The 19,285-nt window shown below is 42.9% G+C and overlaps 2 protein-coding genes across 2 annotated transcripts; one reads left to right on the forward strand and one right to left on the reverse strand.

Moving 5' to 3' along the window:
• Positions 1–420: 420 nt before the first annotated feature.
• LOC136436119 (uncharacterized) lies at positions 421–7,545 on the reverse strand. Its single transcript, XM_066429868.1, has 4 exons — positions 6,637–7,545; positions 5,512–5,627; positions 4,527–4,627; positions 421–4,160 (listed from the first exon to the last, which is right to left on the reverse strand). Exons 1-4 carry the CDS (start codon positions 7,336–7,338, stop codon positions 646–648), a joined length of 4,434 nt encoding a protein of 1,477 aa, XP_066285965.1. The 5' UTR covers positions 7,339–7,545; the 3' UTR covers positions 421–645.
• Positions 7,546–9,309: 1,764 nt separating this feature from the next.
• LOC136436121 (sulfotransferase 1B1-like) lies at positions 9,310–12,510 on the forward strand. Its single transcript, XM_066429870.1, has 5 exons — positions 9,310–9,461; positions 9,972–10,195; positions 11,096–11,240; positions 11,583–11,677; positions 12,307–12,510. Exons 1-5 carry the CDS (start codon positions 9,323–9,325, stop codon positions 12,493–12,495), a joined length of 792 nt encoding a protein of 263 aa, XP_066285967.1. The 5' UTR covers positions 9,310–9,322; the 3' UTR covers positions 12,496–12,510.
• The last annotated feature ends 6,775 nt before the right edge of the window (positions 12,511–19,285 follow it).

A 19,285-nucleotide genomic window follows, 5' to 3' on the forward strand; every position in this document is an offset into this window, starting at 1 on the left:
AGTCACTCAATCGCCCACTGACTGACTGACTCACTCACTCACTTGCTAACTCCCTCACTCACTCATTCACTCACTCACTCACCCATTCACTCGCTCACTCACTCGCTCGCTCACTCACTAACTCACTCACACTCAGTCACTCACTCACTCACTCACTCATTCACCCACTCACTCACTCATTCACCCACTCACTCACTCTCACTCACTAACTCACTCACTCACTCATTCACCCACTCACTCACTCACTCCACCATGCACTCACTCAATCACTCACCCACAAATACTCATTCATTCATTCATTCATTCACTCATTCACTCACTCAACAGCTACAATGAGCTCACTCGGAACTTATATATGACATAACATATATTCATATATATCATTTATTACAAATATGAACATGAATGTGTTTGTCTGTACATACGGCAAAACTAAGTCAGTACATAAGTGTTATGGATTCCACCAGACCAAACAAGGATAAAGTCTAATCCCATGCTGTAAAAGATTTCTGTAATTGTATTAGAAGTTGTGATAGATCATAAGTTATACAATCATTGATAAGTTAAGTTATATAACGAGAGAACGGGAGTGCCTCTAGAGTTGACTTATCTTGGTGACGATTTTCGATAACTACCGGCTTTACTCTAATCGCGGAGGGAACTCCTACATTCTCGAATGTTGTTCAGTACTTGTGTAATGTGAGGATGAGACGTTTTGTCACCATAGATAGATTTCATCATCGCTAAGGACTGTTCTAAGTAACTGAGAGCTTTACTCTTATCTCCGAGATCATCCCAACAGGTTCCGATGTTACACAGTGATTTTGCAATGTCGGGATGTGCCGTGTTCTCGACATAGACAGTTTTCCTCATCTTCAGTGACTGTTCGAAATAACTGATCGCTTTCCTCTGATCTCCGAGGTCACTCCAACATGCTCCAAAGTTGTTAAGTGATGATGCAATGTCGGGATGTGCTTTTGTTTTGCCATAGATAGCTTTCATCATCTTTAGTGACTGTTCGTAATAACTGATAGCTTTCCTCTGATCGCCGAGGTCACTGCAACATTTTCCAATGTTGTTAAGTGATGAAGCAATGTCGGGATGTGCTGTTGTTTCACCATAGATAGCTTTCTTCATCTTTAGTGACTGTTCGTAATAACTGATCGCTTTCCTCTTATCGCCGAGGGCACTCCAACATGTTCCAATGTTGTTAAGGGATGACGCAACGTCGGGATGTGCTGTTGTTACACCATAGATAGCTTTCCTCATCTTTAGTGACTGTTCGTAATAACTAATAGCTTTCTTCTGATCGCCAAGGGCACCCCAACATTTTCCAATGTTATTCAGTGATGAACCAATGTCGGGATGTGCTGTTGCTTCGCCATAGATAGCTTTCCTCATCTTTAGTGACTGTTCGAGATAACTGATAGCTTTCCTCTGATCGCCGAGGTGACTCCAACATACTCCAATGTTGTTAAGGGATGATGCGATGTCGGGATGTGCTTTTGTTTCACCATAGATGGCTTTCCTCATCTTCAGTGACTGTTCGTAATAAATGATAGCTTTCCTCTGATCGCCAAGGTCACTCCAACATGCTCCAATGTTGTTAAGGGATGAAGCAATGTCGGGATGTGCTGTTGCTTCACCATAGATAGTTTTCCTCATCTTTAGTGACTGTTCGTAATAACTGATAGCTTTCCTCTGATCCCCTAGCTCATTCCAACATGCTCCAATGTTGTTAAGCGATGAAGCAATGCCGGGATGTGCTGTTGTTTCACCATAGATAGCTTTTCTCATCTTCAGTGACTGTTCGTGATATCTGATAGCTTTCCTATGATCGCCAAGGTCACTCCAACAGTTTCCAATGTTGTTAAGTGATGAAGAAATGTCAGGATGTGCTGTTGTTTCTCCATAGATAGCTTTCATCATCTTCAGCGACTGTTCGTAATAACTGATAGCTTTCTTCTTATCGCCAAGCTCATTCCAACATGATCCAATGTTGTTAAGCGATGAAGCAATGTCTGGATGTGCTGTTGTTTCGCCATAGATAGCTTTTCTCATCTCCAGTGACTGTTCGTAATACCTGATAGCTTTCCTCTGATCGCCAAGGTCACTCCAACATTTTCCAATGTTGTTAAGTGATGACGCAATGTCGGGATGTGCTGTTGTTTCACCATAGATAGCTTTCCTCATCTTCAGTGACTGTTCGTGATAACTGATAGCTTTCCTTTGATCGCCGAGGTCACTCCAACATGTTCCAATGTTGTTAAGTGATGAAGCAATGTCGGGATGTGCTGTTGTTTCACCATAAATATCTTTCTTCATCTTCAGTGACTGTTCGTGATAACTGATAGCTTTCCTCTTATCGCCAAGGTCTCTCCAACATGAACCAATGTTTCCATGCAATCTGGCAATACTGGGATGCGCTTCAGTGTTTCCATATGCAGCGTTTCCAACTCTGAGTGCCCGTTTGTAGAAGCTCATCGCTTCCTCACAGTTACCGCGCGTTTGAAAGGCTGCGCCTAGTTCAAAAAGTATGTCAAACTGTTTTTCCTCGTCACTGCCCGCCTCTCCGAGAGCTGCTTCCAGGTGACGTACGGATGCATCGAAATGGAACAGCTTCCGTGTTATTTGGCCCCTTGTTAGAGATGAGTTGTCAAAGATGGCTGTTGGGAATATCTTTGTCGTCGGTATTTCCTTTACAACTGTGTCAACAATGCATCTTTTCAATGGGATGGCAGTATAATAGTACCTAAAAAGCATCTTAGAGTCTGGTATGTAGAACACTGACTGAACGAAAGTGTCATCTACGTCATGTTTATCCAGTTGGACTTTCATCTCAGTGAGAGGAGACAGTGTGTCCTTCTGCCCTCCATTGGCAATGTACGTTCTTAACCGCAGCTCCGCCGAGATGCTGATCAGTACAGTCAAGTGGTGGGCGTCTTCCTGGCTGATCCGTTGTGTATTGCGCAGTTCTTCTATCATTCCCCACACACTGGGGACCGTAATACCGCAGCAAACACTCAACACATCAACGGCTACGCTGGGGAAACGGTAGATTTCTTTCTTGACATCCAGAAGTTGTCCCGTTATTTCAGTATTTTCTATTTGCCCCAAATCATCCTTCAGTGTTAGTGCTGCTGAATACCGTGTAAGGGCGCGGGAGCGATCGACGCTTTTGTTGACTGCGTATATATACTCGTTCACCAAAGACTCGTCTCCTGTTAAGAAGGTCACCCGTCTGAGGATGTCTGACAGGTGATAGCCTTCCGCCAGGGCGATGTGCAGATGTTGATATTCGGTCAACTTAGCAGGAGTCTGGATGAGACTAATTGAAGGTTTGGTTTTGGTCTCATCTCTTCCTAAAGGAGTCTTAGACGCCCATGGCATGAAGCCGTCGAAAGCGAAGCCGCGAGGTGTGACGGAGTCAAAGAACCAATCTTTCTCTGGGTCTTCCGAGAGGAAGTCGTTGAGTGACGGGATGGCCATTGCAGGGAGGATGGTTTCTCCAAGGTTGATGACTTTTAGCTGTAAGTAGTGCGTGAGATTCAGGAAGTACCTCCGTGTATCATCATCATCATGCTTCCCTTCCTCAATCAGAATGGCGAACTCCAGGTCGGAGTACGGAGTGACGAGTTCTGTGGCTTGTGAACCCAGCCCGATGAAAGCGTACTTACACGGAGGAGGACCGAGTTTTGAGATGCATTCATTCGTCAGTACTTGGATAAACTCTTGTCTATCAGCTGTGATCCTCTTGAACAGGTTCTTGATTGCTTCAGCTCGTTTGATCTCTACTTCTCTGACGACGGGATCATCTTCATCATACTGATAAGGGTTGTGTTCCTGATGAATTGCGTCTAGTTGAGATTTTACACGAGCACGCGTGTTTTTCAGTTCCTTTATGTGATCTAACGCACTGCTGGACGGACACGGTTCACATTCTAGGTTACAAGTGTTTGTAAGAAAATGCCGCTCTGTTTCCTGCAGTCTTGTTATGATGTTTTGCCTGTCTTGATCTGTCCGAGCCATTGAGGCGTTATACAGAGCTGCGGCCTGTGTGAATGTCCTACCTTCTCCTGTCCGCTTGCCTCGCTCGACGTAGACGTCACCCAACCTGCTCAGGCAGTCGGCTTCTTTAGGTTTGTTGGGTTTACTTGGATCTGTAGGTAAAGAGTGGAAAAGCATTGATTTTAATTTATTTTATTTAGTTTTTTTTACTGTAAAAAAGTACAGCCAGGGCTACCCAACTGGCCGAAGGCTAGTACAAAAGCTTCGCTCTGGGAACAGTCTTCAAAGTTCAATGGAAACTTTCACAGCGCACGTCAAACACGCACATGAAGACGTACACAAATCGCAAAGCTAAATTACATAGCAGAAACAAAATTATCAAACAGCAGGAAACTAAAGCGCATACGGAAGCGCCATTTGAAACTTAACAATATTTCCAACTTCTAGATGACACTTATGATATTTAGTTATCAGCGTTATAGCTTTACAAAGGTGTCCAACGGAAGTACATAACAGACCGTGAACAAGCTTCAGGGCGGCTGCTAAGTTCTGCTCTGCTGCGTCCAGGTCTCCTTTTCCCAAGTCACGGTCTGCCGCCTGGATGTACCTGCGGTAGGAACTGAACAGGAAAATAGTTAAAGTTCACCAGGGCAATACTAAGTATAAGTGCGGTAGATTTGAAGCAAATGTACAGGCGTTATCATCTCATTTGAACTAAATTTCACAAAGTTGACAATGGCACAACATAAAAGTGCAGTACAAGCCTATTATTCTTTCAGGATAATCTTACATAAATTTGTGCAATCTATTCTTCTTTACACAAGCCACCGTCACAAACAACAACATATACATGACAATATATGACGTTACCTACGGCATGCTAATAAGTGTTTAGCAAGGCTTCATATGATTATACATTACTATCCCGAATAGCCCAATGATGAGGATTGTTTAGAGATGCCATTTTGACTTGAATAATTCAGTAACACTTGACATACCAAATACATAAAAAAACATAGACTCTGAGGTATTTAGTAGTCGCCGCTGACGTGATTGGTGGTTCCTTCATTCTGTACAGGTACCTTTGGGCGAACTTCCGGAGAGCTGGGGGAAATGATTAAAAAATTGTCGTACAACCGCAAGGAATTTGACTTTATGTATTTGTCTATTTCCCCTTCTCTTGTTCGTGCCATTTGTATTCTTTAGATTCCTCTCTCCTTGCATATTGCCCATTCTTTGAAGTACCGCATTTTCCTCCTGCACAATATGAATGAACTATTTACTCTTTGAGTTTGGAAGTGGGCAGTAAAAAAATAAAAGATAAAAAACGTCTTAGGAGCTTTCCCATTGTGAACCTCAATGTCTCCGTACTTGGTCCAATGTGAATATAGGAACACATTTGCCCAGAATCAAATGCTAACATGTGTGAGTAATGCTTATTTCCTCTGCTAATGAGTATCAGAAGTTGTGGTAACCCAGATCAGAAGAAACAAACGAATTTACATGTGCAATCGGCATATTCCGTCATTGATGACGTCACTTGATGGCGCAGCTGAGAAGGGAGAGAAGTGGCCCTTCCGACCTCTCACGTCTTGCTGTCGTTGCGAGATTGCTGACCTCTGGGAGAACCGATAAGAAGGTATGAAGGATGCACATGTGGGTAAACATATTATCTAATGCCAATTGAACTTTGGCAAACATTCCAGGTCACGGAGAGGAAATGTTTTGAGTCTCTGTTTTCTCAGATGTATATTTACCACATGCCAGTCGCGCTCACCAAAGAGTGGCAGAAAGTGATTAATCAACACATCCATTTTAATCAAAACATTCATTATCATTACATCAGAACATCATAATCGGAACATTATTTCCAAAATAATATAACTGAACAAGACATGCTCAAGATATTTCTCGGAGGCGTTACATCTTTGAAATCTTGTTGCTACCTTCGCCAAGAAGGTTATGTTCGTGGACAGCATAATTCGAGAAGGGGTAGAGGGGTCATAATGAATTACTTGGTGTGTTTGTAAGTGTTGGCAAGATGAAGAAACGAGTGGACTATGGGCACCTAGCGGCTTTCTATGGTACTACAGAGGAACATCCTGGATGTTGATGATTTTAGACCTGTAGGTAGCTTTGATGAAGCTAAATTTAGCGACATATCATTCATGCAAATAAGGACTCATTTTGCATAGTTAATGAGGAAAATTTCAATCATTATGAATGGCTGGAACTTAAACTCAGTCCATATGAAACTTGGTTCGAAAGCAGCAATAATAGTATAAATAATGCAAAGCGTGACCTCATTTGCATAATGAATGAGGAAATTGTATAATACCTTAATGGTAAAGAGGCATATTCATACTAGTGACCTTTTAGGCTAAATAAAGGCGAATATTATTAGGCATACATTATGTAAGTATTAACATTATTTGCCTAATTAATGATGAAATGCTATAATAGTATGAAGAGGGATTTATTCAACATGCGATTTGGAAAGATGATGAATTCAAGAAATTACCTTGAGAATCATTTGAGGCGCATTTATCAGTGTAACATCCCATAACAATTCTTCTGATCATGATTCTGTTCTGTTTTTCTGTCAAAGACTCAAAATAGTTCACCCACCTTGGTATTTGTTGTGGTGATGTCATGTCTGATTTTTGCGGTGTGCAGTAAGCGGTGGACGAGGACAAATGTTCCGTGTACGTTGTGACACCGCGCCAGTGCCTTGTTGTACAGAGCAGTAGCCTTTGTCAAACATGGCGTGTTTCTAGTTTCTGTTCCTCTTTTCAGATACACGTCACCGAGACTTTTTATCGCTTCTACTTCAAACATGTTGTCCTCGTTCACTATTCCCTCTACCATCAACTGTGCGTATCCAACCAGCACAGAGTCTGTGTTACTACCGGCAGCCCATTTCTTGTCCAGGTCTTGAAACGTTTCTGCCACCTTTGCAGGTGTAGTCGTCTTCCTGTCTTCAGTTGAATGTTCGTTTCCCTGTGGCCTTTTTGACGTCACCCCTTGTAGAAGCCTCTCCGTGTATTCATATCGGTGTTCTAAACCTTCTCCCTGATCCCGATGGTCACACCGGACCACAGCAGTAATGTAAAGCGCCAAGGCCCTGTTGAACTTCCCTACGTCCTTCCCGAGTCTTCCCTTCTCCAAGTTCACGTCGCCCAGACTTTTGAGCAGCTCCACTTCCGCCAGCCTGTCCATGTCCGCCATGGCGTCCACCAGGGCACAGAGGTAGCCTGTCTCCGCACGGGCTAGTCCGTACCTCCTGCCCTTCGCGTCCGCCTCACGGAGTTTCTCACAGACCCTCAGCATGGCCAAATTGTGCTGTGCTACGAGAACGCCTGTAAAAATATCCACGGGCACCGGTCTCCGTGTTAGCTTTGTGCGCCCGAATTGAACAAGCGCCGGTTTCGGTTCCTCGTTTCAACATGACGTCACCTGTCAGTTCAAAGTTCAAAGTTTCAACACAGGTTTTGCAATCATGAAAACATGTCACGTAGCCTGTCAACCTAACACAGGCCAGGAATATGAGCCTTATCTCTGTTATTACCTCTGGCTAAGAAAACGTCTGTAAAACTCATTATCTCCACGGGCTCCGTGTTAGCGTTATGCGCCCGACTTGAACAAGCACCGGTTTCGGTAAATGCTCTCATCAACATTGACGTCATCTGCCAGTTTAAAGTTCAAAGTTTCAATACAGGTTTTTGCAGACATGCAAGCATGTCACGTAGCGCCACTAAGTGGCCAATGGTGCTAATGAGCTACTCAGACGCTGAGTACAACTTGGGAGCTTTATTCACACACAACCGGCGTGGTCAATTGCAACTAGATGGACATGACTGACATACGTCACAACTCGTGACGTCATCATTGGGCCAAACCAATAATATCATATATTAGGGTGGCGTAGCCTGTCTGCCTGCTTAAGTACTCAGACCAGGAACATGCCTCTTATCTCTGCTATTACCTCCGGAAAGCAGGCACTTCCGCCGAAGGTATTGTTTTCGGCGTGTATGTACGTATCAATGATAAACCTCCTTGTTTACACCTCACACTGTAACGTTAGACATAATAATTCAGGATGTTATACATGGATTGTATAGATACTTTTCAGGTCTAGGCCTTGGAAAGACAAAGTTAAATGATAATTTTTGGCCTCAGACGTAACCTGATTGGCTGATAGCTTCTCATCGACCGTTGCGGTTCCTCTTATCTAACATTTGCTCATCAATTATGTACATGAGGTTTACCTTCACTTATTCTAAATGCCGTGAATGGAACAGCCAAGTTACAGTGTTTATACAAAATCTTTATCTTAAGCAATTTGTAGACTTTGGTAACATATACCACAGGATGAAGGTTTAAAGAAAGAATAACATAATGTTAGTTGTATGAGTATTTTGTCCGTCCCGCCGTAACCTTTGACCATATGCGTGGCACACTGGACATCACGGGAAGGTGTGGTCAGTCGTAAATAGATCAACTGCGGCGAAAGGTCATCACAGTGACGTTCTGTGCACTACTTCACAACTGTCGGAGTCCACAAGGTAAGTGACAAATTACTACGGATATTTTCATCTTTCAACTTAGCTTGACCCTCAGATAACCCCATCAAGGAAAAAGTAGAGGGAGGAGGCCCCGGGCTAGGGCGGGCAGGCCTCGAGCTTGGCCCGGAACGTCTCAACTGTGGGAAACAACACGACCGGGCCAGGCAGGGCGTTCCACTGAGGTACTGTTCGTGGTAAGTCAGATTTCCTCGTAATGTGGCCCGCGGGGAACATCGTTGTATCATCGCCGCTTAGAACTTTAGATTTTTCTCGGAAAATTCAAGGTTTAGCAGTCTCTGCTGTCTCCGTCTGATTCCCGGCAACGCGATTCAACAGACCCTTACGCTACACACCTTATTTGTTTGGTGGATGCTCGTTTTGTGTCGGTATGTTTTTAGCCGTTATCTGCGTGGTACTCTACTAGCATAGGTTGGGCTAAGACTGGATTTTGAGGTGATTTTAGGCGTTTTTGTCGGGCCTCTATTTTGCCGTTTGGCTTGGCGACATAAAAAAAAAACGGAACAAAATAGAGAGCCAGACAAAAATGCCTAAAATCACGCCAAAACCGAGCCAGGGCCTAGTCTAGTGGGCTTGGACATTATCTCCGTGGGAAAACTCAGAATATAGTGGGCAGGTGGCAGAGTTCAAGCTTTAGATTTTATCCTGCGCTATCTTACTTCTTTGCTACATTGTCTACAGAAGGAAAACTGAACGGTGCCTGCTGTTCTGTATTTTTCCTACAGGTCACCATGAGCCAGCTCCGTAATTTTTTGTGGACCCACCGGGGCGTTTTTCTCCCTCGTGGCGTCACCAAAGAGACTATGGATGTTCTGCCGGGTTTCCAGATCCGAGATGACGACGTTGTTGTGGCGAGTTATCCAAAAACAGGTACGGGATGGATTCTGTGTACAATCAAAATTGTGCAAACACACACACACACACACACACACACACACACACACACACATATACCATACGGTATATCTAGTCAACTAGTAGTAGTAGCTGTGATCGGATTTTTTGCAAAATTCAATTGTCTATTGGGTTGCATGATCACGGTACTCATGGTACCCAAAGTCTTCTACTCGAGCAACAAAGTACCATACAATAAGGCGGGTCACGGTTTCAAATGCGCATGCGCAGTATGGTACAATGTACTCTGTATGTCAAAGCTGAAAGCCCCTGGGATATGAACAAAACGCGTCTGGCATGGTTTAGAAATGAACAACTTTAAGGAGCATTCACCATAGACCGCGCGCATACGCAGTTCAAAACATGAAGCAGCTTATAGGCCAGAAGCAAATATGAGTGACAGTCAAATGGCGTATGCTCACATTGCCGATAGAAGAAAGCGCACAACATCTATACTGTAGTATCTAAAACAGCCAATTTTCCCAGGGACAAACTGGCTGGCGGAGATCGTCGTTAAAATCTTGCGAGCCGCAGGAAAAGTAGCAGAAAGTTCGGACACCATGATGCGTGGCGGTGCCTTGGAGATGAAGCTACCGACAGCCAGACGGCCCGGCTACATAAATCTGGCAGAGCTGCCCTCCCCCCGCCTTGTGATAACACACCTGCCTATTCAGTTTGCACCAAAAGGGATATCCAAGCCTCAGAATAAGGTAATTTTGAACTAACAGAACAAAATAGCTAAAACGAAATGTAGATAGATTACCCGTAGGAAACGTGTCCCGGTGTTGCAACTTCATCGGCTGAGTCGGATACTAATTTTGGGATACATCGAAGACAATGATGAGAAATGTTTCAACTTGAGCCGTAAGGCCATGTTGATTCGATTGTAAGAATGACATCCTCTTGGAACAAAAAAACTGATGCGAGCAAGCGGACAAAAAGTTTGGAAAAGGTGGTCAAGAAGGTTGAACAAAGGACTAAACACGCAGAGTATGATATACCGAACAACGGATTCTTCATTTTTGTCCTTTCACATCCTCCTTTTTTTTAGCTTTGGAATTGACTTTGACATTCTACAACATTAGTATCCGTTTTACCTTATTTTGTTGGCAATTTACCGCCTATATTAATTTTGCATTTGGAAACGGACAAAATTGATGCGCACGTGGATGCCATCCATAGAATCGAACAAACATGGCTTTATTAAGATGCCTACATAAAACATAAACTGACTACACAGCGTACTGAAATTAATCATGCACAGAAATAAACACAGGGTTGATGATTTACGTTTCACGTTCGACAAGGGACTTGTAGCAAGCTCTAATGATTATTTTTGCTCTAAACGGCAATCACCCCCCGCCCTTACCTCTCCTTCTACAGAACCACCGTCACAGAAGGGTAAATGAAGCTTTTCGTACGTTGGTAACGTCTTACATGTCAGCTATTCGAATGTCCAATATGGACATCTTTGTATTTGGTGTGTGTAAACAATGTCTGACACCTTGATAACGAAAAAAACCTTAGATAGAACATACTGCTGTTATGTATCAGATATTTGCTGGACGTGTTTCAGAAGTACGTTTTCGTCTCTATTATCCTCACAACAGGTGAAGGTGCTGGTCCCGATGAGGAACCCGAAGGACACGGCGGTGTCGATGTTCCATTTCTCGAAGAAACTGATGCCAATGATGGGCGGGAACTCGGACGACCTGCGTTGGGAAGACTTCGTTCAGGATTTCAGTGCCAGAATAGGTCAGTGACTGGCTACAACTGAAGATAAACCTTAGAGTCTTTGCCTCCTTGTATAAAGACTTTCCTTTCGGTGTCTCGATCGTTGTGTGGTTTTCGTGGTACACTGATGCATATATATGTATAGGATATTAACTATGATGTATATATGAGATATGAACTATGAGATGCATGGTAGAACTATTACTTTATCAGACATCATACATACAAACATTCCAATTCATGGGGCCAATAGAAGAAGATCTAGTGTACATGTGTTTTCGCATTTATATATTTCCTTGTTCTAGTCACTTTCACCTTGAATGTTCATAATTTGATAATCCATGTTCCTTACTCCCTCCCTAGTGCCATACGGAGACTTCTGTGATCACGTGTCGGGCTGGTGGCAGATGCGGGACGACCCCCACTTCCTCTTCCTGAAGTATGAGGACATGAAGAAGGTACGGTGCTGCTGCGACTACCTAACATTTACATCATGGAGAATATAAACTCTTTCTCAACACACAAAAAGATGGCATCAAATTTTATACATGAAGAAGGTATAGTATAAATGTGTCGCCACGTGTCGAGAGCAATTGGTTCAGATAGCTTACTGGGCGATTAGTAAAAAATTCATGTAAATTTTTAGTTGCTGAACAGTTTGAATTTAATTAGAAACCAGATATTTCGTGCTGAGGCAGAGTTAAGATGCTACTACCTAACAAAAACAAACCATTCGCATGAAAGCTCATCTGTGTTGGTAGAGTACATATTGGAAAATAAACAGAAAAACAAACCATATCACAAGCTAGAAGCTCTGAGGAAGGTGTCTGAGAGACACCGAAACGTCAGTAGGTTGAGATTTACTGGTTGTTTAAAAAAGAAATCTCCAATATCCTATGTTCTATGTTCTACCAACCTGATGAAATTATTTACTGTCGCATTTTGTTACTTGTTGACAGGATATATGCAATATCAATCATCAACGTTAGAATACCAGTGCTAGGAACCGGTCTGATGCTTATGGGACTTCCTTCGGCCATAAACTAAATTGTGTGCAAGAAAAAACGCACTCATTGTACCCTTACAGGATCTGCCAAATGCTGTTAACACCACCGTGACTTTCCTGGAGGTTGATCTAGATGAGTCGACCATAAATAACATCGCAGAGGCCAGCACTTTCAACAACATGAAGCCAATCCTGGACAATTCCACCATTCCTATCAGAAGGTTTATAGCCAGGAAAGGTTGGTATCTAAGACATTGCCCTCAGAGATAATGAGACATAATTTCGAACAGCTGGCGTGAACATTTGTGAATGGCCAAGCGATTATAATCGAGAAAACTCCGAGTGGGTTTAAAACCATCTTCTGTTGAACAAGACGAAGAGAAATGCATTCTAAAGGCATAAGACAGTCTTTTTTTCTGGACAAAAATGAAGTCGGTTTCAACGCCACGGGTGGTCCATTAAAATTACAATATTTCCGCAGCAACTGGAGCAGAGAAGAAATATAACATGTATAGCATCAGTGACAAAGCTATCAATGATATCGGCTTATAGCAGAAATAAATCATGGTTCACTGTTTTGCCAGATTGATAAATGCATGGGAATTAGGTAAACTAGTGTGATATGCCAAGAAACTTTCAAATATTTCTCTTGTCCAAGCACGTTTCCTGTAATACTATTTCGCAGTAACAACACAACAACATCTGATGCTGACAGAAGTTGTTCCTGCCGCATTTTGCATCAAAGATTTCTTAATGTTTTTCGTTTGAAATTTCAGGCATTGTTGGAGACTGGAAGAACACTTTCTCTACGGAGGAGAGTGAAGCGTTCGACACCTGGTGTGAGAAGAAGCTCGGTGACACAGGCCTAACGTTCGACTTCGAATAAACAGAACATGTAATTCAGCTCTCGGGATGCCAAATGTTCTTCGAATGAAATCCATTACCATTATCATGAATGAATGAATGAATGGTTGATCGCGTCGTTGCATGAGACACCTTTCAGTAGTGTCCTTCATTGACTGAAACGCAGGATGGTTTACCATTAAAACTAATCTAAAATCAATAAAGATACATAATGACACTTTTTCTTCAGAGGATAGTGAAGCGTTCGACGCCTGGTGTGAGAAGAAGCTCGCTGGTACAGGCCTCACGTTCGACTTCGAATAAACTCACTTTTTATCGTTAATCACACTAAACAAGATATGGTAGATCTCAGGCCTCAGTGAAATATGTAAGTTCTTGACATCATACAATCGAGTGTTCTCAGTGGTTTTAAGTTTAAAACAATAGCAGCACTACAGTCAGACAATGGAAAGACTTTTCGCACACAGTTAAGGTTCACCGCGAAAACCGCGAAAAGGAAACAATCGCGAACATTTCTGCATTTACAGTATAGCACAACTATGTCAATTTGGCACATTACATGCTCACATGCCATCCTCGGGTTCCTGACTTCAGCATTTATTTCTGCATGTCTGCTCAACAGATTTGGACCTGAGCCAACTCACTCATTCACTCACTCACTCACTCATTCACTCACTCACTCACTCACTCACTCACTCACTCACTCACCCACTCACTCACTCACTCATTTATTCAATCGCTCATTCATTCATTCATTCATTCATTCATTCACTCGTTCACTAATTCAATAACTACATTTAGCTCACTCCGAACGCTTATATGACTTGTATCATTTATTACAAATATATATGAACATGTGCTAGTCAGTATACAGCAAACCTAAGTCAGTACATACGTGTAATACATTCCACATTCCACTATACAAGCATTAAGTCTACTCCCATGATGCAATAATTTTCTGGAATCGTAATAGAAGTTGCTATAGGTCATAAGTTATGTTTATTGTTTATTTCAGGCTCGATGGCCCATGTTGACAAACACATACATAAAGGCAAGAATGCCCTCGACTTTTCCACACAGCCTTGGGTTTTGGGCTTAGGCAGTCACGCCAGACATTGCCACCCAAGAACAGTCACAACATAACTGAGGCGGACTTGAACCTGACACGGTTAAAATGCTCGGACATGAGCCAACGCCGATGATGATGACATATAGTCAAACATATCTGAAAAGTATTGCTGAATATTTACAGTTGGTTATACAGTATAACTTAAGAAAAAGTAGCATCATCAGGCCGCCACGCTACAGGGATGCCCCCTTACTGAGGACGGACTAGTCGACAGTAGCGTCGCCAAAAAGGACTGGAAGGCAAGGACTCCGAAAAGAGTAGCAGCCTAATAATATCATTCCCAGACCCTAACATTTATACAATCATTGGTTAAGTTATATAACGAGAAAACTAAAGTTGACTTATCTTGGTGACGATCTTCGCCAACTAACGGCTTTACCCTAATCGCGGAGAGAACTCCTACATGCTCGAATGTTGTTCAATACTGGTGTTATGTGAGGATGAGACGTGTTGTCACCATAGATATATTTCATAATCGTTAATGACTGTTTAAAGTAACTGAGAGCTGTACTCTTATCGCCGAGTTGATGCCAATATGCTCCAATGTTGTTAAGTGATGAAGCAATGTGGGGATGTGCTGTTGTTTCGCCAAAGATAGCTTTCATCATCTTCAGTGACTGTTCGTAATAACTGATAGCTTTCCTATGATCGCCAAGGTACTTCCAACATGCTCCCATGTTGTTAAGTGATGACGCAATGTAGGGATGTGCTGTTATTTCACCATAAATAGCTTTCCTCATCTTCAGTGACTGTTCGTGATATCTGATAGCTTCCCTCTTATCGCCAAGGTCACTCCAACAGTTTCCAATGTTGTTAAGCGATGAAGCAATGTCAGGATGTGCTGTTGTTTCTCCATAGACAGCTTTCATCATCTTCAGCGACTGTTCATAATAACTGATAGCTTTCTTCTGATCGCCTAGCTCATTCCAACATGCTCCAATGTTGTTAATCGATGAAGCAACGTCGGGATGTGCTGTTGTTACACCATAGATAGATTTCATCATCTTCAGTGACTGTTCGTGAAATCTGATAGCTTCCCTCTTATCGCCAAGGTCACCCCAACAGTTTCCAATGTTGTTAAGTGATCCGGCAATGTCGGGATGTGATTTTGTTTCACCATATATAGTTTTGCTCATCTTCAGTGACTGTTCGTGATATCTAATGGCTTTTCTCTTATCGCCTAGCTCACTCCAACATGACCCAATGTTGTTAAGGGATGATGCAATGTCGGGATGTGCTGTTGTTTCACCATAAATAGCTTTCATCATCTTCAGTGACTGTTCGTGATATCTGATAGCTTTCCTCTTATCGCCAAGGTCACTCCAACAGTTTCCAATGTTGTTAAGCGATAAAGCAATGTCTGGATGTGCTGTTGTTTCACCATAGATAGCTTTCTTCATCTTCAGCGACTGTTCGTAATAACTGATAGCTTTCCTCTGATTGCCGAGGACACTCCAACATGCTCCAATGTTGTTAAGTGATGACGCAATGTCGGGATGTGCTTTTGTTTCACCGTAATTAGCTTTCATCATCTTCAGTGACTGTTCGTAATAACTGATAGATTGCCTCTGATCGCCTAGCCCATTCCAACATGCTCCAATGTTGTTAAGCGATGAAGCAATGTCGGGATGTGCTGTTGTTTCACCATATATAGCTTTCTTCATCTTCAGTGACTGTTCGTGATATCTGATAGCTTCCCTCTTATCGCCAAGGTCACCCCAACAGTTTCCAATGTTGTTAAGCGATGAAGCAATGTCCGGATGTGCTGTTGTTTCACCATAAATAGCTTTCATCATCTTCAGCGACTGTTCATAATAACTGATAGCTTTCTTCTTATCGCCTAGCTCATTCCAACATGCTCCGATGTTGTTAAGTGATGAAGCAATGTCGGGATGTGCTGTTGTTTCACCATATATAGTTTTGCTCATCTTCAGCGACTGTTCGTGATATTGGATAGCTTTCCTCTGATCGCCAAGGTCACCCCAACATGCTCCAATGTTGTTAAGCGATGAAGCAATGTCGGGATGTGCTGTTGTTTCACCATAGATAGTTTTCCTCATCTTCAGCGACTGTTCATAATAACTGATAGCTTTCCTCTGATCGCCGAGGTACCTCCAACATGCTCCAATGTTGTTAAGTGATGACGCAATGTCGGGATGTGCTGTTGTTTCACCATAAATAGCTTTCATCATCTTCAGTGACTTTTCGTAATAACTGATAGATTGCCTCTGATCGCCTAGCTCATTCCGACATGCTCCAATGTTGTTAAGCGATGAAGCAATGTCAGGATGTGCCGTTGTTTCACCATATATAGCTTTCATCATCTTCAGTGACTGTTCGTGATATCTGATAGCTTCCCTCTTATCGCCAAGGTCACTCCAACAGTTTCCAATGTTGTTGAGCGATGAAGCAATGTCTGGATGTGCTGTTGTTTCTCCATAGATAGCTTTCTTGATCTTCAGTGACTGTTCATAAAACCTGACAGCTTTCCTCTGATCGCCAAGGTTATTCCAACATAACCCAATATTTCCAAGCAATCCGGCAATTCCTGGACGCACTTTACTGTTGCCATATACGGCATTTCCAACTATGAGTGCCCGTTTGTAGTAGCTCATCGCTTCCTCACAGTTACCGCGCTTTTGAAAGGCTGTGCCGAGTTCCCAAAGTATTTCAAACTGTGTTTCTTCGTCACTTCCCTCGTCTCCCAGTGCTGCTTCCAGGTGACGTACGGATGCATCGAAATGGAACAGCTGTTGTGCTATGCGGCCCCTTGTTAGAGATGAGTTGTCAAAGATTTCCGTTGTTAATATCTTTGTCGTCGGACTTTCCTTTACAACTGTGTCCACAATGCATCTTTTCAATGGGACAGCAGTATAATAGTATCTGAAAAGCATTTTTGAGTCTGGTATGTAGAAAACTGACTGAACAAAAGTGTCGTCTACATCATGTTTATCCAGTTCGGTTTTCATCTCGGTTAGAGGAGAAAGTCTTTCCTTCTGTCCTCCATTGGCAATGTACGTTCTTAACCGTAGCTCCGCCGAAATGCTGATCAGCTCAGTTAAGTGGTGGGCGTCTTCCTGGCTGATCCGTTGTGTTTTGTGTAACTCTTCTATCATTCCCCACACACTGGGGGTCGTTATACCGCAGCAAACACTTAACACATCAACGGCCACGCTGGGGAAACGGTATATTTCTTTTTTGACGTCCATAAGTTGCCCAGTTGGCTTTACATGTTTTATCTGCCGGATATTATCCCTAAGTGTTAGCACTGCTGACAACCGTGACAGCACAGGTGAACGATCTAGACCTCTGTTCACTCTCTCCGTATAATCCTCCACCAAAGACTCGTCTCCTGTTAAGTAGGACACCCGTCTGAGGATGTCTGATAGGTGATAGCCTTCCGCCACGGCGATGTGCAGGTGTTGATACTCCACTAACTTGGCAGGAGTCTGGATGAGACTAACAGAAGGTTTAGTTTTGGTTTTGTCTCTTCCAAAAGGAGTCTTAGAAGCCCATGGCATGAAGCCGTCGAAGGCGAAGCCGCGAGGTGTGACGGCGTCGAAAAACCAATCTTTCTGTGGGTCTTCCGAGAGGAAGTCGTTGAGTGACGGGATGGCCATGGCTGGAAGGATGGTTTCTCCTAGGTTGATGACTTTTAGATGTAAATAATGTGTAAGATTCAGGAAGTACCTCCGTGTATCATAATCATCCTTTCCTTCCTCAATCAGAATGGCGAACTCCAGGTCGGAGTACGGCGTGACCAGTTCTGTGGCTTGTGACCCCAACCCGATGAAAGCGTACTTACACGGAGGAGGACCAAGTTTTGCGATGCATTCATCCGTCAGCACTTGGATAAACTCTTGTCTTTCAACGGAGATGCTTTTGAACAAGTTCTTGATTGCTTCAGCTCGTTTGATCTCTACTTCTCTCACGACGGGATTATCTTCATCATACTGATAAGGGTTGTGTTCCTGATGAATTGCGTCTAACTGAGATTTTACACGGGCGCGCGCCTTTTCCAGTTCCTTTATGTGATCTAATGCGCTGCTGTACGGACACGGTTCACAGTTTATGTTACAGGCGTTCCTAAGAAACTGCATCTCTGTTTCTTGCAGCCTTGCAGCCATACTCTGTTTTTCTCTATTTATACGTGCCATGGAGGCGTTATACAGAGCTGCCGCCTGTGTGAATGTCCTACCTTCTCCTGTCCGCTTGCCTCGCTCGACGTAGACGTCACCCAACCTGCACAGGCAGTTGGCTTCTCTAGCCTTGTCCGGTTTGCTTGGATCTGCAGATAGAGGTAGGTAGGTAGACATTTGAAAAATACCAGGATAGATGAGACTTAAACACATATATTTTACTTTATCAAGGATCACATTCGTGTCTCAGCTGACAGGTTAAAATTCTCGGATATGAATAACACTGGGTTCTTGAAGTTTGATTCTAAATCTGAGATATACTGACTACCTTTATTAATATGGGAGTTATGACAAAATCAGATTGACCATGATGGACGAAATGTTGGGCTTTACATTATCCAAATGTTTTTTTTATAAATCCAGCTACAATTTGAGGTTTATACATGTAATTGGGACTCATCATGCTAGCTATCAGTACCATATACGGCATATCTACGGAAAGTAAGTAACGGACCGTGAACAAGCTTCAGGGCGGCTGCTAAGTTCTGCTCTGCTGCGTCCAGGTCTCCATTTTCCAATTCCCGGTCTGCCGTCTGGATGTACCTGCGGTAGGAACTGAAACAAACCAGCATCCGGGTTGAACTCTTACAATTTTTTAATTCAATGCGAAGAATTTACATTAATTTGTCATATATTCTATTTCAAACAGTTTTATCACGCTGAAAACAATGTACAAAGAGGAGGGAGACACTGACGTCCTCCACCTGTTTGACGTTCCTAGCATTTCGCGTTTCAGGGCCACTGAAATGGAATGATATAATGCCTAAGTAACAAATCTTTTCCAATGGGAAAATTAAAGAAATAATGGGGTCAAAACCAATTAAAAAAACAGTCTTCAATGTAGTTACATGTGGAGCTGCTTGATGGC

The sequence above is a fragment of the Branchiostoma lanceolatum genome, chromosome 6, assembly GCF_035083965.1.
Source record: "Branchiostoma lanceolatum isolate klBraLanc5 chromosome 6, klBraLanc5.hap2, whole genome shotgun sequence".
Lineage (NCBI taxonomy): Eukaryota > Metazoa > Chordata > Leptocardii > Amphioxiformes > Branchiostomatidae > Branchiostoma > Branchiostoma lanceolatum.